Source organism: Hippoglossus hippoglossus, chromosome 11 (genome assembly GCF_009819705.1).
Source record: "Hippoglossus hippoglossus isolate fHipHip1 chromosome 11, fHipHip1.pri, whole genome shotgun sequence".
NCBI classification, from domain to species: domain Eukaryota; kingdom Metazoa; phylum Chordata; class Actinopteri; order Pleuronectiformes; family Pleuronectidae; genus Hippoglossus; species Hippoglossus hippoglossus.
Genome location: NC_047161.1, coordinates 1,084,097 through 1,101,837, shown reverse-complemented (window position 1 = coordinate 1,101,837; position 17,741 = coordinate 1,084,097). Strand labels below are relative to the sequence as shown.

Genomic DNA, 17,741 nt, shown 5'->3' with positions numbered 1-17,741 from the left:
TTGCCATAACCCTGATTTTAATTTTTCAAAAAACTAAATAAATCACATGATGAATAAATGTAAATGAATGTGTTAGAGACTGAATATGCTTTTACTTTGAAAGGTCTAAAACTGCAGCAGCAGGAAAACTGGAATCACTATTTTGACGAAAGGTTGTTTGTTCGAGCAGCGCCACCTGCTGGGCAACAACAACATTACAGTCAACGTGTTTTTCATCCATTAAATGTTGCTTTTTTATAATCTAGTCTTCACGACCACTGACAAATCAAATCTAAATTAAATTCTCCTTCAGCAGAAAACTTCCATCACAGCGAGAGATTCACATACACAAAATAAAGTTTGTTGTTTATTCACATGATCCACAGGACACACTTCTTCCACATGTTGGATCAACGGAGCACGAGCGCATCAAACTCTCTTCAGATCAGAGGATCCCACTATTCTAGCGTCGGCTCACTTCCTTTATGTACAGTTAAAATGCTAATATGCTAAAGAAGTTCAATATCACATGTTAGAAACAAATCAAAACATAAAAAGTTATCTTGAATCCCTGATTTATAAATTCTCAAATACAAGCGTGTAAAAAATTAGACATTCGTGTGGTTTAAGGCAAAGATACAGAAAGTGACTAAACTGAGGTTTCATTAGACTATAAAGCATCGCATGTTATATAAAACACATATTATATATGTATGTACAATTATAATTAACTAGTAAACCATGTGACCACCAGGTGGATCCATTAAAATCTGAATGATATTATTTCTTTCATTTACTTAGATTGATTATAAACACATAAGAGATTCTAATGAAAGTAGTAATTATTGAAATTGATGATTTTCATAAGAAAGGTGTAAAATGCCAAAGTGAAATGATGCGTTAGGTCAAGTTAAAAAGAAACAAGGATTCGTTTGGACAATTATTCATTAATCATAATAACGAGTGTATAATTTGATAACTTGTAAAAAACTTTACCTGCTGACATTTTAGACTAAATACAGTTTTTTACTGCTTCACATTTCCTTCTTTAGTCCCGTTCTCTGACACAAGAAGCAAGACTTTTAATGTGTCCTTTGTTTCAGGCAAAATCAACATCTGAATGTCTTCAGATCAAAATCACGTCAATTAAAAGTTGAGGTTTTGAAAGAAAATTAAGAAAGTAAGATATCTGTAGACGCAGACGTTTGTTAAAACCTGATGAACCAGCGACTGGTTTCCTTGGCGCCTCAGTGTGGAATGGCCGTGCTGACCCCGGCGCCCATCTCCTTCTCACAGATGTACGGCAGGTCCATGTGGCAGGGGGCGTCGTACCAGCTCCTGATGGCCACTCGCTCCAGCACCCGGGTTTTGATCATGTAGCCGCAGTCCTCGTCGATGTGGTTGTTGGGCTCGCCGACCTCCCAGAAGCTGAAGTGAGGACAGACGATTCAACGACTCGGTCAAATCTCACTCTTTACCATAGAATTATTAAATTTGGATATGAATTATAAAAGTTGCACAGAAATGAATAAAGATCATTGTGAAACAGCAGAGTCAGGACAAGGAGATGTCAGCAGGAAAAGAGGAAGGGAAGGAATGAGGGGCCACAAGAGGGACGACAAAAGATCTGTCATCAAAAGATATTTTCAAAATGAGGAAGAAAAATCTGATGGTTACAGAAACATCAAGTAAACACAGTGGATAGAAAAGCAGAAGACAAACAGCTGTGTCACAGATTTCAGCTCCTCTCTCTTTGCTTTTCATCAGAGGCCCGAGGACAGAGGACAGAGGACAGAGGTCAGAGGACAGAGGTCAGAGGACAGAGGTCAGAGGACAGAGGTCAGCTGCTGTTTGCTGCTGGCAGACAGGATCCTGCCTCCCTCCAGCTGTTCTCTCACATCTGTAACTTAGATCATCACGTCTGCCGATCAGGTTCATCAACCAACCAACAAGGATTTCATGATCTGCATTGTTGTGTTGGCTCCCGTCAATTTAATGGAATCTACTAAATTACATGCTAACATGAGCTACATAGCACTAAACAGAGAATAATAGCTTTTTAGGTCATAAGAGTCTTTAGTCTTAAAAGACAAGTTGACATTTTGACCAGATGGTGGAGTTAGAGGGAAGTTAAGGAAAATGAAATGTAGTCCAGACGTCTCAGGGGACGTTTTCCAGACAATCCAGGGACGTTTATGAGAAACTTCAAGCAACCAATTACTCACCGATCGCAGTTTGTCTCACAGACGTTAACAAGGAGCAACTTCCTCTGTTCTTCACTCAACAAGAGTCAAACTACAGAGAAACTCTCTGAGCCGTGAATGAAGCTCAGTCACATGTGAGGATCCTCTCCCAGGACACAAGGACACTAGATGCTGATGGAACCGAACACATCAACACAACAACAGGATTCACTACATGAGAAGAACCAGTTTGTAACTTCATGTTTAAAGTATTTATCCAACTTAAGTTCCTATTTCTGTTCCTGCCCTTCAGATACTTTCTGCGTCGAAGCGATGATTTTCCAGGGAAACAGGAAGTGCTGATTTGGAGTTTACACATAAAATAGTTCATTTTCTTCCACTTTTCCCAAAGAAGACAAGAACCGAGCCTGAGCAGCTCACAAGTCAAAACCTGCACCGAAGTCTGCAGGTCTGTGACCAGTCAATGTTTAACAGGGTCCATCGGTCAGTGGTGTTTGTGTATCTTCCTTCTGGTCCTCGTTGCTCTTCAGGAGCTTTTGTTTAGCACAGTCAAGTTGAATCAAATAATAATAACACAACATTCTAGTTGTAATTTGAGCGGATTCACGTGAAAATGGAAAGAACTCTGAGGGATTTTAATACAAAGGACCCAAATTTCAAGGGTTTAAAAGTGATGGACTCTCGGTTAAAATGGTTCTTGTGTCATTGCAACACGAAGGTGAAGAGTTCTGTAAACAAGGGGACCTTTTTAAAATGAGCTAGAGATAGAGAACGAGATAAACATTTTTTGGGATGTTTCTGTGTCAAGGCCAGAACCTCAGAGGATTCACCTCGAGATAAAACTCAGAAACAGAAATTCAGAGAAATCCACAAAGTTCAAAGTTCTTTGGACTAATGCAACAAGGCGCCCCAGCAGCACGTTGGAAAGAGGAGACTGTGAGAAAAGTAGTTGATGATTTCACTGCTGACAGGAGTTAGAAAGATACACAAGAGCCTCGGATTCAACCGGAAGCATCACAACAGGTGACACAACGTTTCACTACAGATGAAGAGTGCTGAGCAGCTTCTCGTGGTGGAGGCTCCTCACTGAATCCATGAACCTACCCTCCGACCAGCGGAGTTCCGTCCACCCATTTCCACTGATCCTCTGTGTGCTCGTCAGTGATCCCGAACCAGAAGGCGTTCCAGTGGCCTCTGGGAAGGAGATCCCACAGAAACGTCTGAGAAGGAAAAAGCGTATTCGACACGTTCATCACTGATTAACGTCTCCGTTCTAGCAGCAGCTGATGTGTTGTGACGTACCTGCTCCTCGGCCGAGTGGATGATGGCCAGGTGAGCGCCTTGGCTCTGGCAGTACGACTGACTCTCCGCCCAATCCCTGAACAGTCTGGAGATGAGGTAACAGCTGTTGTTGAAGAGATGCCACTCCACGGGGCAGACGATCTCGGCCGGCGCCGCCTCCGTCGGTTTGATCACCTCAGGAGCTGAAGAAGGACACAGACGTAAACACACTTTAATGTGTCAAATATGAATTATTTTCCAGGATATCAGTACATGTCCGTATTAAATGGCCCCCGACAGTTTCATGACGTCTCCAGGCAACGACGAACCAACCAGTACCATGAATCTGAAATAATTGATTACTTATATCGTCATTTTTCATTAATTGATTAAACTAGAAAACTTGTCTGTAAGAATCATCCGATCTCTAAGTCAAATACACGTCCATTTAAAAAGGTTTGTACCCGTAGTGGCCATCAAGGTGGCCAGTTTGACCAGCAGCTCGTCAATCTGCTTCTTCTGCTGCTTCTTCTCCTGCAGCAGAGCGATGTTGGCGGCGGTCAGAGCCGTCACGTTCACATCCGTCACGTTCACATCCTGCATCTGCTTCTGTGTCTCTGAGGCGACTTCACCTCCTCCCTGAGGTTTGCTTTTATCTGTGGAACCATGGACCAGTAAAAAGAGAGTGAATTCATCTACAGCCCAAATATGACGTTTAAAATCTTTTAGCAGTTTTTAACCTCGTCGCCTCTGTTGACTCACTCTAACCCAATGTCAGATACACTAAACAGCAGCAGGTTGTCGGCTCCGACTCGTTCACACCAACAGGAACATGTGGGAACATCCAGGCGAGGGGCGGAGCCTGTAGAGCAGCAGGGGCGGAGCCTGTAGAGCAGCAGGGGCGGAGCCTGTAGAGCAGCAGGAGGCCGGACATGACGTATAAACTCTGCTGTGGAAAGATCAGTGTTGTTGTTTACAGCTCATCCACACCGGCGTCGGCCCTCATCACCAGAAGATCTGGAACCTCCTCGTGTTTCCAAGTGGACATCTTCGTCTTCTACGTGTACGGCTCCTCTTCTTCATCCTGAGATATTTGTGTTCTTCCAGTTTCACGTCCGTCACGTGTTAGAAACCTCCAGAAAATGTCCAGAGACACCGACTCAGGCATTTGTTCTCACAGACAGAACCTCTAGAACATGTCAGGAACATGTCAGGAACACGTGAGGATCATGTCAGGAACATGTCAGGAACATGTGAGGAACACATCAGGAACATGTCAGGAACACGTGAGGAACATGTCAGGAACACGTGAGGAACATGTCAGGAACACGTCAGGAACACGTGAGGAACACGTGAGGAACATGTCAGGAACATGTCAGGAACACGTGAGGAACATGTCAGGAACACGTCAGGAACACATGAGGAACATGTCAGGAACACGTCAGGAACACGTGAGGAACATGTCAGGAACACGTCAGGAACACGTGAGGATCATGTCAGGAACACGTGAGGAACACGTGAGGAACATGTCAGGAACACGTCAGGAACACGTCAGGAACACGTGAGGAACATGTCAGGAACACGTCAGGAACACGTCAGTGGTTCAGTTCAGGTCTGAAAACAGCCTCTGACTCAACTAGCAGCAGTTTAGTTAACGAGTTGATTAAAAGCAGAATCAGCTTTTCAGCTTCTGCACTCCGCAGCTTTTTCAATATAACAAGTATACACACACACACACACACACACACACACACACACACATGCACGCATGTGTACTAAACGCATGTCACACACAGCCACAGTATTGGCTAATATTCCATAAAATGTGTTATGTGTTGCAACGCTCAAATCACTAGATCCTCTTTTCTGGACTGAAAGTGTAAAGTCAGCAGTTGTGAATTCATCACATCTGAGCAGGTGGACAGTCGGAGAACAGAAGAGCTGGAACATGAGCTGGAACACTGGGACTCTGTATCTGCTCTCTAAGCTGTGAACCACACCCCCGCAGTCACTGTCACCTGACGTCTACTCACCCTGTGCAGCCACGGCTATGATGGAGATCAGCAGGATGGCGCAGAGCGTAGCCAGGCACATGGTGGCGAGGCGGTAGGGCCCGGGGCCGCTCAGCCGGGGGGTCAGTCTGACCTGGGAGACTGGGGGGGGGGGGGACGTTTATTTATTAAAGTAAAAGAAATAATCCACAAAGTAAAAATACATCAAATGAGTCTCGTTCATTGATTCACACGATGTCCTCACATAACCTGAGACGTGAGAGAAACCTCATTGTAGCCGAGAGACTTTCTTCAGTTCAACATTCCCAAGTAAACAGAATATTCTCTACTTGTGTAATTTTGTTCACTTTTAGAAACGATGACATGTCATAGGACAAATGATTAATTAGAAAAACGATCATCGCACTAATCAATCATAAAAGTGACAATCACACATCTGCCTAATATCCACATTTTTCACATCACGATGAGTGGGTCTGAAAAGTTCTAACTGTGCTTTTGAATTTTAAAAATACAATTCCATGGCTTCTAGAACTCTGTATAAAGTATTCAACACTAATTTTCTTAAGTTGTGGAGCCTTTTGTTTACGAGGGAAAAGTTCAGACTTGTATCTGAGACGTGTCAGAACAGATTCAGGGCCGTGGGAAATGTGAACTGCACCTTATCGAACCAAGCACAAATGACTTTCACTTGTGTGGATGTGAGGCAGAAATCACCAGGTTATACACAGATTCAGGATTTAATATTATTATTATTATTATTATTATTATTAGTAGTAGTAGTAGTAGTAGTAGTAGTAGTAGTAGTTGTAGTAGTAGTAGTTGTTGTAGTAGTAGTAGTAGTAGTAGTAGTTGTTGTTGTCTGTCAGCTGTCTGTGTGGATTTATGGACAAGTTTCCCCTGGCTGGACTGATGAAAGATTATTTTACCTTATTTCAAGCAATTATAAAAAAGAGTTGCTGCTTTTCATCTTCTCGTGTGATTGGTTGATCTTGAGTTGGGCTTTAGGAAACTGGGAATATTCTTTGGTTCAAAGAATATAAAAAGGTAAAAGATTTATAGATGTAACCCCCCCCCCCCCCCCCCCCCCTTTGTTTTTTACTTTCATCCTTTTATTGCTTCTACTCCTCTTTGTTTATGGTTTATTCCATATTAAGTTCTGTTTTATTTCAATTATCTGGATTTATTTGACTCAGTCCTGAAACGTCCTGAACCTTGTTTATTCATGTTGAGCAGTTTTGTAAAGTTCTGCATCGAAACGTTAATTCTAATTCTAATTAATATTTGGTGTAAATGAAAGAGAAGGAGACATAATGCAGCTGGAGTTGTGTTCCAGGTTATTGAGTCAAACCGGAGAGAAGAAGCTCAACATGAGGTGGAGGCGAACATCTGGATCTGATTCTTACCTTCCACATCTGTCTTGCAGTGCTGCTGGTCGTCGGCCTCGATCAGCTGCGTGTACATCCCGTCAAAGGCCACAGAGCCGGGGGGGGAGGTCGTCATCTCACCTGAGCTCCAGCAGAGGAGATCCAGAGGAGATCCAGAGGAGATCCAGAGGAGATCCAGAGGAGATCCAGAGGAGATGCAGAGGAGATCCAGAGGAGATCCGGAGTCAGTGAGGAAACTAAACTTCAGCCACTCTGTTTAAAACCAGAACCAAAAGTCAAGAGCCACAGAGTGACGCCCCCTCACATCCGGAACTCTGTTTCAAAATAAAAGCCCTGATCATAATGAAGAACGGTTGGAAACATTTAAAGGTTCAGTCTGTAAGTTTCAGGTGAAAGGATCTTCTGGTAGAAACTGAAGGTAAAATAATACTAGTGATGTTTTCACATGTTTGTCTCATCTAAATTGTTTGAACTGTTGTTTTCTTTACCCTAGAATGGTAATTATTATAATAGATAGGAAAATAATAATAACAACGTGGTACTTTTGATGGTACAACTCAAGGACCCACATGTTAACAGATGTGGTGACGTAGCTGCGCTGCTGCTGTTCTCCTCAGGTGAAACATCTGCAGTGACACTTGTCAACCAGCAGATGTCCCCACTAACCAGTAGTTTGACCCTGAAACTCAGCCACAGTTTAAATATTGATTCCTACGTGAAGATCTTCAGAGTGAAACTTCTCAGTTTCTCCACCTGCATCTGAACTCAACCGTCAGTTACACCTGAAAACTTAATTTCCCTAATGACATGAACAGTTTCACACCGAGAGGTTAGATAAATATACATGTCCTCAGATAACTCCTCATATACCATCATGTCCACAGATAACTCCTCATATACCATCATGTCCTCACTCCTCATATACCATCATGTCCTCAGATAACTCCTCATATACCATCATGTCCTCAGATAACTCCTCATATACCATCATGTCCACAGATAACTCCTCATATACCATCATGTCTACAGATAACTCCTCATATACCATCATGTCCTCAGATAACTCCTCATATACCATCATGTCCACAGATAACTCCTCATATACCATCATGTCTACAGATAACTCCTCATATACCATCATGTCCTCATATACCATCATGTTCTCATATACCATCATGTCCCCATATACCATCATGTCCTCATATACCATCATGTCCTCATATACCATCATGTCCTCATATACCATCATGTCCTCATATACCATCATGTCCTCATATACCATCATGTCTACAGATAACTGACATGATGGTATATGAGGAGTTATCTGTGTACTTATATACAGTATATACACTACCGTTCAAAAGTTTGGGGTCACCCAGACAATTTCGTGTTTTCCATGAAAACTCACACTTTTATTTATCAAATGAGTTGCAAAATGATTAGAAAATATAGTCAAGACATTGACAAGGTTAGAAATAATGATTTTTATTTGAAATATTAATTTTGTTCTTCAAACTTTGCTTTCGTCAAAGAATGCTCCATTTGCAGCAATTCCAGCATCGCAGACCTTTGGCATTCTAGCTGATATTTCGTTGAGGTAATCTGTAGAAATGTCACCCCCCACTTCCTGAAGCCCCTCCCACAAGTGGGATTGGCTTGATGGGCACTTCCTGGTACCATACGGTCAAGCTGCTCCCACAGCAGCTCAATGGGGTTGAGATCTGGTGACTGCGCTGGCCACTCCATTACAGACAGCAGACCAGCTGCCTGCTTCTTCCCTAAAGAGTTCTGCATAATGTGGAGGTGTGCTTTGGGTCATTGTCCTGTTGTAGGAGGGAACTGGCTCCAATCAAGCGCTGTCCACAGGGGATGGCATGGCGTTGCAAAACGGAGTGATAGCCTTCCTTATTTAAAATCCCTTTTACCTTGTACAAATCTCCCACTTTACCAGCACCACAGCAGCCCCACCCCATCACATGACCTCCACCATGCTTGACAGATGGCGTCAGGCACTCTTCCAGCATCTTCTCACCTGTTCTGCGTCTCACAAATGTTCTTCTGTGTGATCCAAACACCTCAAACTTTGATTCGTCTGTCCATAACACTTTTTTCCAATCTTCCTCTGTCCAATGTCTGTGTTCTTTTGCCCATATCAATCTTTTCTTTTTATTGGCCAGTCTCAGATATGGCTTTTTCTTTGCCACTCTGCCTAGAAGGCCAGCATCCCGGAGTCGCCTCTTCACTGTAGACGTTGACACTGGCGTTTTGCGGGTACCATTTAAAGAAGCTGCCAGTTGAGGACCTGTGAGGCGTCTATTTCTCAAACTAGAGACTCTAATATACTTGTCTTCTTGATGAGTTGTGCACCGGGGCCTCCCACTTCTCGTTCTACTCTGGTTAGAGCCTGTTTGTGCTGTTCTCTGAAGGGAGTAGTACACACCGTTGTAGGAAATTTTCAGTTTCTTCGCAATTTCTCGCATGGAATAGCCTTCATTTCTAAGAACAAGAATAGACTGGCGAGTTTCACATGAAAGTTCTCTTCTTCTGGCCATTTTGAGAGTATAATCGAACCCACACATGTGATGCTCCAGATACTCAACTAGCTCAAAGGAAGGCCAGTTCTATAGCTTCTCTCACCAGCAAAACAGTTTTCAGCTGTGCTAACATCATTGCACAAGGGTTTTCAAGGGTTTTCTAATCATCCATTAGTCTTCTAAGGCGATTAGCAAACACAATGTACCATTAGAACACTGGAGTGATAGTTTCTGATTAATTTAATGTTATCTTCATTGAAAAAAACAGTGCTTTTCTTTGAAAAATAAGGACATTTCTAAGTGACCCCAAACTTTTGAACGGTAGTGTATATATATATATATATATATATATATATATATAAACATCCATATTTTTGGGATGTTTCTGTTGTGCTAATTGAAATGAACACAATATAAGTATTTAACTTTTCCGAGGCGGCTTGTACCAGTTAAGATTTTCTTACTTTTCGTACTTTTTATCTTTAGCACTGAAACCCGTCTGTTGTCACGGTTCAGCAGTGATGCCCGTCTGTTGCCATGGCTACAGAGCTCAGAGAGGGAAGTGAAACACTGACGAGCAGTTTCATCCCAACTCTCAGCTTTTGTCTGACCCCCCCCCCCCATGTGTGTGTGTGTGTGTGTGTGTGTGTGTCTGTGTGTGTGTGTGTGTGTGTGTGTGTGTGTGTGTGTGTGTGTGTGTGTCCTCAGTGAAGTGTGTAGCATCCAGCTGCAGCTGTCACTTCAGTTTCTGTTCACGAGGTTTTTGTACGGTGGTTTTTCACTGTGTGAACAAATTCCACTTGCTGGCATCAAATTCACCGATACAGTGGTAAACTGCAGCGTCTTCAGCCTGGACTCCACTGATGGTCAGAGTGAAGTCCTTGTTACTGCCGCTGCCTGAAAAACGACCTGGAATCCCTGAAGCTCGAGTGGAAGCCGTGTGAATCATCAGTTTAGGAGCTCCTCCATCTCTCTGCTGGTACCAGGCTAACCAGTTTGAACTATAAACATTCTCACTGGTTCTACAGGAGATGGTGACGGAGCCTCCCACAGCGGATCTCACTGCTCCAGGCTGGGTCACTGTGACTTGTCCCCTGGACTCTGAGGACACAGAGACAGAAACAAGAAGCAGCTTGGTGGGTTCGTCAGCTTCATTTCAGAGGCAGCGAGTCGACAGAGGAGTTTGATGGTCCGGACTTTACCTGTGAAGCAGCAGCAGAGCAGAGTCCAGACGAGGACGGAGGTAAAGCTCATGTTTCTGATGAGCAGGATGTCTGTGGTCATGAGGGAGAGCTGTCAGTCATCCCGTCCTCACCTCCCTGGACTATAAACTGTCCCAGAGCAGTGGAGCGTGGAGCTGCTGATGCAAAGTGACTCTATGGAAATGCTCTGATGATGCTGTTCATCAATAAATCAATTATTTATCAGAGGATTGATCAGGAGGTGTTAACATTATCATCATGCAGTTTGATGTTTCAGGACGACTTCCCCTATTTGAATGGAGTTTTACAACAGCTTGGTTTTCTTGAAAATCTTCATACAAAGATTAAAACATTTCATTTTTTATTTATTCTTCTTATTCTGTTATTCTTCTTATTTAGTTATTCTTGTTATTCTCAGACAAATCTCACAAACAGCAGTTCTGGTGCGTTTGTTTGTTTCAGAGTCAGAGAGTTGTGTCCTCAGAGGTTTTTGTACGACGGCTCAGTGAGTGTGTGTCACTGTGGTACACGTGTGGTGGAGGAACCAGACTGGATGTTGGAAGTAAGTCAAATATTTACTCTTTTATTTCACCTCTTTTCATTTCCTTCATATTCATCATGCGCAGGAAGAGAGTCTGTGTTTCCACGTCGATTAAAGCTTTTTCAAACATTTTAGACAAAGTTTGTTTCAGCAGCAGAAACTGTGAAAAGTCCCTGAAATGAATAACAAACATTAAGATCACAGGATGAATCATTTCCCCCAGATTTGACTTTAAAGTTGCATCTTGAGGTTTTGTCGCTTTAGTTGCGTCAAACAGAGTCAGAGAGTCGAGTCTCTGCAGTCGGAGGAAGATGTTTCATTCATTACACTTTTATTATTCCTGTTTTTATTCCTCCTCCTTCATCCTGCAGCTGATCTCAGAGCAGCTTCACTTCACAGTCCAGCTTTAAGTTGAACTGTAGAAAAGATATTAAGTCAGTTTAACCTGTTTTTAAGGATTAATTATAATTTAAAAGATAAAGTATTTCAAGATGAACTAAGTTTCCCTGTGTTCAGATGCTTGTTTCGAATATAGGACAAGAAGGTGAATATCCACGGTTCAAACACCATATTGTCCTGGATGAACAAAATTGAATGAAGACAAAGATTTAAAAACGTTCTGTCATAATATTGTAATATGTGTGGTTTTCATTGAAGTTTAAAATCATTTCTTCAAATGAAAGGATTGAATCCCACATGAAGAACGTTTGATGGCCGTCAGATAATCTGATGAGTTTGTACATGTTGTGTATATTTAAGATTATTGTGCAGAATCAGTTTGTGGATGTATTTGAGTTGTGTGGTGATTCTGTGCTGACGTGCATGAGAGGCTTGTTAAAGGGAAGTGGAACAGTGACTGGAGCAGAGACCTACAGGGAGGGTGGTGTTTGAGTGACAGCTCCCTGTGCTCTAAGTTGATGGCTGTGTCCTGCAGGTGATGTCCGTCCCACCCTGACGGTGCTGCCCCCCTCCAGCAAGGAGCTGCAGCAGGGGATGGCCTCGCTCATATGCCTGGCCAACAAGGGCTTCCCCTCCGACTGGAGTCTGTCCTGGAAGGTGGACGGCAGCAGCAGCTGCGGCGGCTGGGAGGCGAGCAGCAGCCCCGGGGTGCTGGAGAACGACGGCCGCTACAGCTGGAGCAGCACCCTGAGGCTCCCTGCTGAGCAGTGGAGGAAGGTGGGCTCTGTGACCTGCGAGGCCTCCCAGGGCTCCCAGACTCCGCTGTCAGAGACACTGAGGAGAGACCAGTGTCCCCAGTCCTGACCTGGGACTCTGCTGCTGGTTCTACTCTGCTACTGGTCTCAGTCTCTTCGCTGCTCTGTGTCTGATCCGAATCATTCTTCATCGACTGATGACTTCTTGCTTTGAATGATTCTGGTTCTTTGACCTGTTTCAGATAATAAAGATCTTTGTGTTTGAATCAAAAATGTTTCCTTGGATTTGTTCATCAACCAGATGAGTTGATTTAGCCGCAAATCTTCAAAAGTTTGAAGTTATTAGTAAAATAAAGTGAAATATCACCGACATGAATCGAGCAAAACCCCCAAATGTTCAGGATTAGAAATAAAAGACAGGATATAAAGTTTGAATCTGTTTTCATGTCTGTGAAGTGTTTTATATTAATAATGTATTAATATTAACATTATATCTGAGTCTGTCAATAAACAAATCTACAAACTTTCTGAAGGAATCAAACAGTGACGGTGGATTTGATTTGCTTCTGCTGCTGCAACACAAACACACTCGGAGCAATTCAAGCATGATTCAACTTTTTTATTGTTTGTGTTTTTACATGTTCTCACAGAACTTCTTTAACACATTACACGTACACACGTTTATGACTAAATAAGCAACGAGCAAAGCTAAAAGTAACATCTGGCGTTTGTCGAGAGTTTAACTTTCCAAACTCAGAAAGTCCAGACACGAAGCTCCTCCCACATCTGAAAATACATCGTGCAGCCAAAACTATCAATTAATCACGAAGAAAACTGATCGGCAGCAATTCTGATGGTTGATTAATAATTGAAGTCACTTTTCAAGCAGAAACACGTCGACTGTGAACGAATTTAAAGCTTTTCTCAGTTTGATATCTTCACTTTCCACCTGTAGATCTTTGTGTCGTCGGTTTTAATGAATGAAAACAACAGTTAGTTGCAGTGAATGTGAAGAAGTGAACAGATTCAGTTCAGGGAACAACTCGAGCTGTTTGGGGAGAAAAGGACATCTTCTGTGTTTGGTCTCTCTCTCTCTCTCTCTCTCTCTCTCTCTCTCTCATCTTCACTCTATCTCTTCGCTCCGATCTCTCCCGCCTGGTCCCCCGTTGTCTCCCGTCCTTCGTCTTTGATGACGTTTTTGAAGAGTGTGAGTAGCGGCCTCTGGTGGCGTTCGTCCCAGCTCTTCATGAAGCCACCGTAGCGTTTGCTGGCCGGCGGGCCGCTCCAGCGGAAGTGCTTCATCTTGTAGGTGCTGTCTTTTTTCTCGTGGACATCATGGAGCTTCTCCTGCTCCCCCGCTGCCACCGTCTCCTGGTCGTCCGCTGCTGGGAGCTCCCGCCTGAGCATCTCTTCAGGGAACGCCTCGGCCGACACCTCCTCCACGCCATCGGAGGTGTAGACTTTGACCGGGCGACGCTTTCGTCCGACGGGCTTTCCCCAGCGGAAATGCTCCATGGAGTAGGAGCGCTTGGCCTGAGGGGCGGAGGAGGAGGCCTCGACGGGGAGGTCAGGCCGACAGAGCTGGATACACTCCTGCAGGAGGAGAAATCGAGAAATCAAGAACCCCGGCTATATAGTATCTGTTGGGGGCTCTTTGCTAAAAAGTTTATTCTTATTATTATGATTATTTTACTCTTTTTTTAATGAGTTAAAAGTTTTAATGTCGTGGAGTAAATGTGATTTTGAAAATTTTGCAAGATGATAACAAAGTTTGAATGTTTTGTGATGTCATGTCTTAGATTGTACAAAGATGGACGACGTGACGGCTCCTGAAAGTGAAGCCACAGCATCTCCATCGCCCCCTGGTGGCTGGCTGCAGTATAGTCACGCATCAAACTACACGTTGAACAAATGTTTCTCAAAGATGGTTTCTGTCATTTTAGGTCGTTCTCATCACACTGAACGTTTGGAGAATATCAGTCAGTGTGCGTGTGTGTGTGTGTGTGTGTGCGCGTGTGTGTGTGTGTGTGCGCGTGTGTGTGCGTGTGTGTGCGTGTGTGTGTGTGTGTGTGTCTGTCTGCGTGTGTGTGTGTGTGTGTGTGTGTGCGTGTGTGTGTGTGTGTGTGTCTGTCTGCGTGTGTGTGTGTGTGTGTGTGTGCGTGTGTGTGTGTGTGTGCGCGTGTGTGTGTCTGCGTGTGTGTGTGTGTGTGTGTGTGCGTGCGTGCGTGCGTGTGTGTGTGTGTGTGTGTGTGTGTGTGTGTCTGTCTGCGTGTGTGTCACCATCATGCTGCTCTCATCGTTGACCTCCTGACAGCTCGGATGCTCCCAGCATTGGTTGTCGTCTCCGCTGACCACACCCACCACAGTCACAGCCACCAATAGCCACACAGGATGCATTCTCCTGCCGGCCAATCAGAGACAGCATCACACAGTCATCATCGAATCACATTTGATCAACTCAAACTGTATTTACCAATAAAACTGACATTTTAACTGTCAACAATATCAAGACTGAAAAACTACTAATTATAATAACAGAGGAAAGATTTATGTATTTTAACAACAATCACATTTATTTGTAAATTTAAACATTTGCAGTTAAATTAAAGAGATTTATTCCAAACATACGACTCAAAAAGAAAACAAATACATGATTATAATATAACTATAAGAATTGTATATATATATTATGCATTAAAGTCTTTCAAAATAAGAATAGATATAAAAAAAGTTTAAATCATTACAGTTCATTTAAAAGCTATGAATAATCTTTTATAATTATACAATATTGAAGAATGCATTCTGATATTATCGTATATGTTAAATTAATATACGATGTATGTATGTATGAATATACGTTTCATACATATTTGCACCAGAAATTTATTTTGTAATCACAAAAAGAAAGAAAATAACAATTTAGTATTAAAATCATATTGTTAGGAGCTGAAATGACACAAACATTTATCACAACAATTAAAACTGAAGATAATTTAGTTCAGATGATCACAACAGAAAACATTTTAAAAGTTATTGTTCCATCGGTTTTTGTTCAAAATAAATTAACAATAATAATAATTGTAATAAAAACAATAATAATGAGAAATTGAAATAAAAATGAAGAAAAAGATGAAAGTTTAACTTGTTCATCTCCTCAAAATGTAAGATCTTGTCCAATACTTATGATAAAATCAAGATTTAAAATCAATTAAAATTTGTGAAATAATAAATGATATGAACAGATGATGATGAGGATGATGATGATGATGAAGAAGATGCTCACCACACTGACCTGTCTCTCTCTCCCTGCTGTCTTCTTGTCGTTCGGCCACTGGACAAAGACTTTAGTTGTTTCCCTGCAACTGAGCGTCCACTTTTATATCCTGTCAGCCAAGGACACACACACACACACACGCACACACACACACACACACACACACACACACACACACACACACACACACACACACACACACACACACAGACAATGACGTCATACCTGAAATCTCCCCATCATTCTCTCATTCTCGCTGGTAAACACACACTGATGCATGAAAATGGACAATTAATGAAATATCACACCCCTTTGCTCTGTTCCACACACACACACACACACACACACACACACACACACACACACACACACAAATTAAAACCTTGTAAACTCAAAAGCTGAACTTTCCAGGGAAACAAGTCCAGTACTACTGGACAGATGAGAAAGGGGGCGCTACAGGACGGCCGTGCAGACTCCTCTCTAGCGCCATCATGAGGTTGACATTTGTGATTTGGGGTATTTTGCCGTTAGACTAGATCCAAACAATCGCATGTTGCTAAAATAATTTGTGATACATCAGAGTTTTGCTTCAAATATAAGGAGAACTTCTCTGCAGTCCAAACGTTTGTACGGTAAAAACCTTCTTCCATTGATAAAGCTTCACACACACACACTAATCGATTGCAGAGCAGCTCTGATGAAGCATCCTTCAGTGTGAAATGTCCGCTGACGTCTCTGGCAGATTAGCACGGCAGCGCCATGTCGTCACAGAGGGGACGAGGGGATTCAAACCTGCGGCTCAGGGTCTACAGTTACACACACGCCTTTGTCTGAGCCCTCGGGGTGACGAATGGTGAGTCTCACCGGATCCCGGTGGAAAGAGGGTGAAGAGGACGACCTCTATTTGTAAAGCTCCGTGTTCAACTGGACGCTTTTCTGATGAAGACGTTTTCTGTCTCCAGCTGTTTTTATAAACATATGTTCTGTCTTCATACATCTTCTATCTGAGAGTTCGTGGAATCTGTCTGCGTATCTCGACTGTTCTGTTGTCGTGAGTGTTTGAAGGCGTGTGTGAGCGATTGGACATTCACACGTGATATTGTTAAAGGCCGGAGGAAGAGCAGAGTTCAATTTGGTGCGATTTAGACACAAGATCTGTTAAATATCCACAAACTTTGAATAAAGGAGCGACCAGTGCAGCGGCGGCTGGGACTCACCAACATAACTGATGAGTTTACAACAAGTGATTCTCCAGTTCAGGTTCCGAGACCAGTCCAGCAGCAGGTGTTTCTCTGCTCTGGTTCCATCACTGCAGGTCACTTCAACAGTTTCAGAAAGAAAAGCTGCAGCAGCATCACCACAGACACTAATAGTATGAATTGTTGTTTGTTGGTTTATGAGTTTATTTTTTTTAAACTGACTAAAGTGAACCTTCAGTTCATGCAGTTCGAAGTTCTGATGGTTTTGAAGATGTTTTTCTAATGGAACAAACTGAGCAGCGTCTGGAGGGGGAGGATAAATAAAAACCCATTAGAGGAGTGAACAGGCCTTGAACCTCCGTACAATCAATTACAGACACACACACAGACACACACACAGACACACACACACACACACACACACACTTCTCCATGGTAACACAGACCTGATGTTTCGCTCTTCAGTTGCGTGATACAACTTTCTGATAAAACTTTTCCATCACAGTAAAGCAGAGAAACACGTTTTTTACTCTAGCGACCTCCATAGAAACAACTAGTGGAGTCGCCCTCTGCTGGCCATTACAGAGAATACAGGTTTCAGGCACTTGCGCATTGGCTTCACTTGGTGGACCGGTCCGCTCTCATACACAGTTACACATCTGCAGCTTTATCTAAAAACACAACATCAGGCAAAGCAGTTCCTCGATCCTCACAATGAACCTCCAGATGTTGATCAGTGGTTTTTGGATCCAGGAGAAATTCTAAACAGACGTTATTCTCTCACTTCGTCTCTTTCACGCGCTGCGTTATGTCCGTGGCTTTAACACTCTAATCCCATCATATGTAATCTATTACTTTCCAGGACAATGGCTGCCAATCCCCTTGGAGGTTTATCAGGATAAGATGTCATACCCGGTGCTGACACACACACACACACACACACACACACACACACCCAGGCTGTGGTTTCCAC

General features: G+C 42.9%; 2 protein-coding genes and 2 gene segments (V, D, J or C); 1 reads left to right on the top strand and 3 right to left on the bottom strand.

The window, feature by feature from the left end:
• Positions 1–419: 419 nt before the first annotated feature.
• On the bottom strand, positions 420–7,033 carry LOC117771058 (CD209 antigen-like protein C). The gene is made up of 6 exons (XM_034601068.1): positions 6,883–7,033; positions 5,498–5,617; positions 3,929–4,120; positions 3,486–3,667; positions 3,288–3,403; positions 420–1,407 (listed from the first exon to the last, which is right to left on the bottom strand). The coding sequence occupies exons 1-6, from the start codon at positions 6,977–6,979 to the stop codon at positions 1,227–1,229; spliced, it is 888 nt and encodes a 295-aa protein (XP_034456959.1). The 5' UTR covers positions 6,980–7,033; the 3' UTR covers positions 420–1,226.
• Positions 7,034–10,146: 3,113 nt separating this feature from the next.
• LOC117771069 lies at positions 10,147–10,718 on the bottom strand. The segment is given in 2 exon segments: positions 10,147–10,499; positions 10,601–10,718. Coding segments are annotated over 2 exon segments (405 nt in total).
• Positions 10,719–10,757: 39 nt separating this feature from the next.
• On the top strand, positions 10,758–12,506 carry LOC117771067. The segment is given in 3 exon segments: positions 10,758–10,898; positions 11,063–11,162; positions 12,076–12,506. Coding segments are annotated over 3 exon segments (537 nt in total).
• Positions 12,507–12,892: 386 nt separating this feature from the next.
• Positions 12,893–15,702, bottom strand: LOC117771065 (pro-opiomelanocortin-like). Of its 4 annotated transcripts, none has more exons than XM_034601079.1 (3): positions 15,588–15,702; positions 14,576–14,696; positions 12,893–13,888 (listed from the first exon to the last, which is right to left on the bottom strand). In XM_034601079.1, the coding sequence occupies exons 2-3, from the start codon at positions 14,690–14,692 to the stop codon at positions 13,424–13,426; spliced, it is 582 nt and encodes a 193-aa protein (XP_034456970.1). In that variant the 5' UTR covers positions 14,693–14,696; positions 15,588–15,702; the 3' UTR covers positions 12,893–13,423. The 4 variants fall into 4 exon arrangements, with proteins under 4 accessions (XP_034456970.1, XP_034456973.1, XP_034456972.1 ...); XM_034601082.1 differs by having other exon boundaries at positions 14,576–14,699; positions 15,579–15,684; XM_034601081.1 differs by having other exon boundaries at positions 14,576–14,699; positions 15,588–15,672.
• Positions 15,703–17,741: the final 2,039 nt, after the last annotated feature.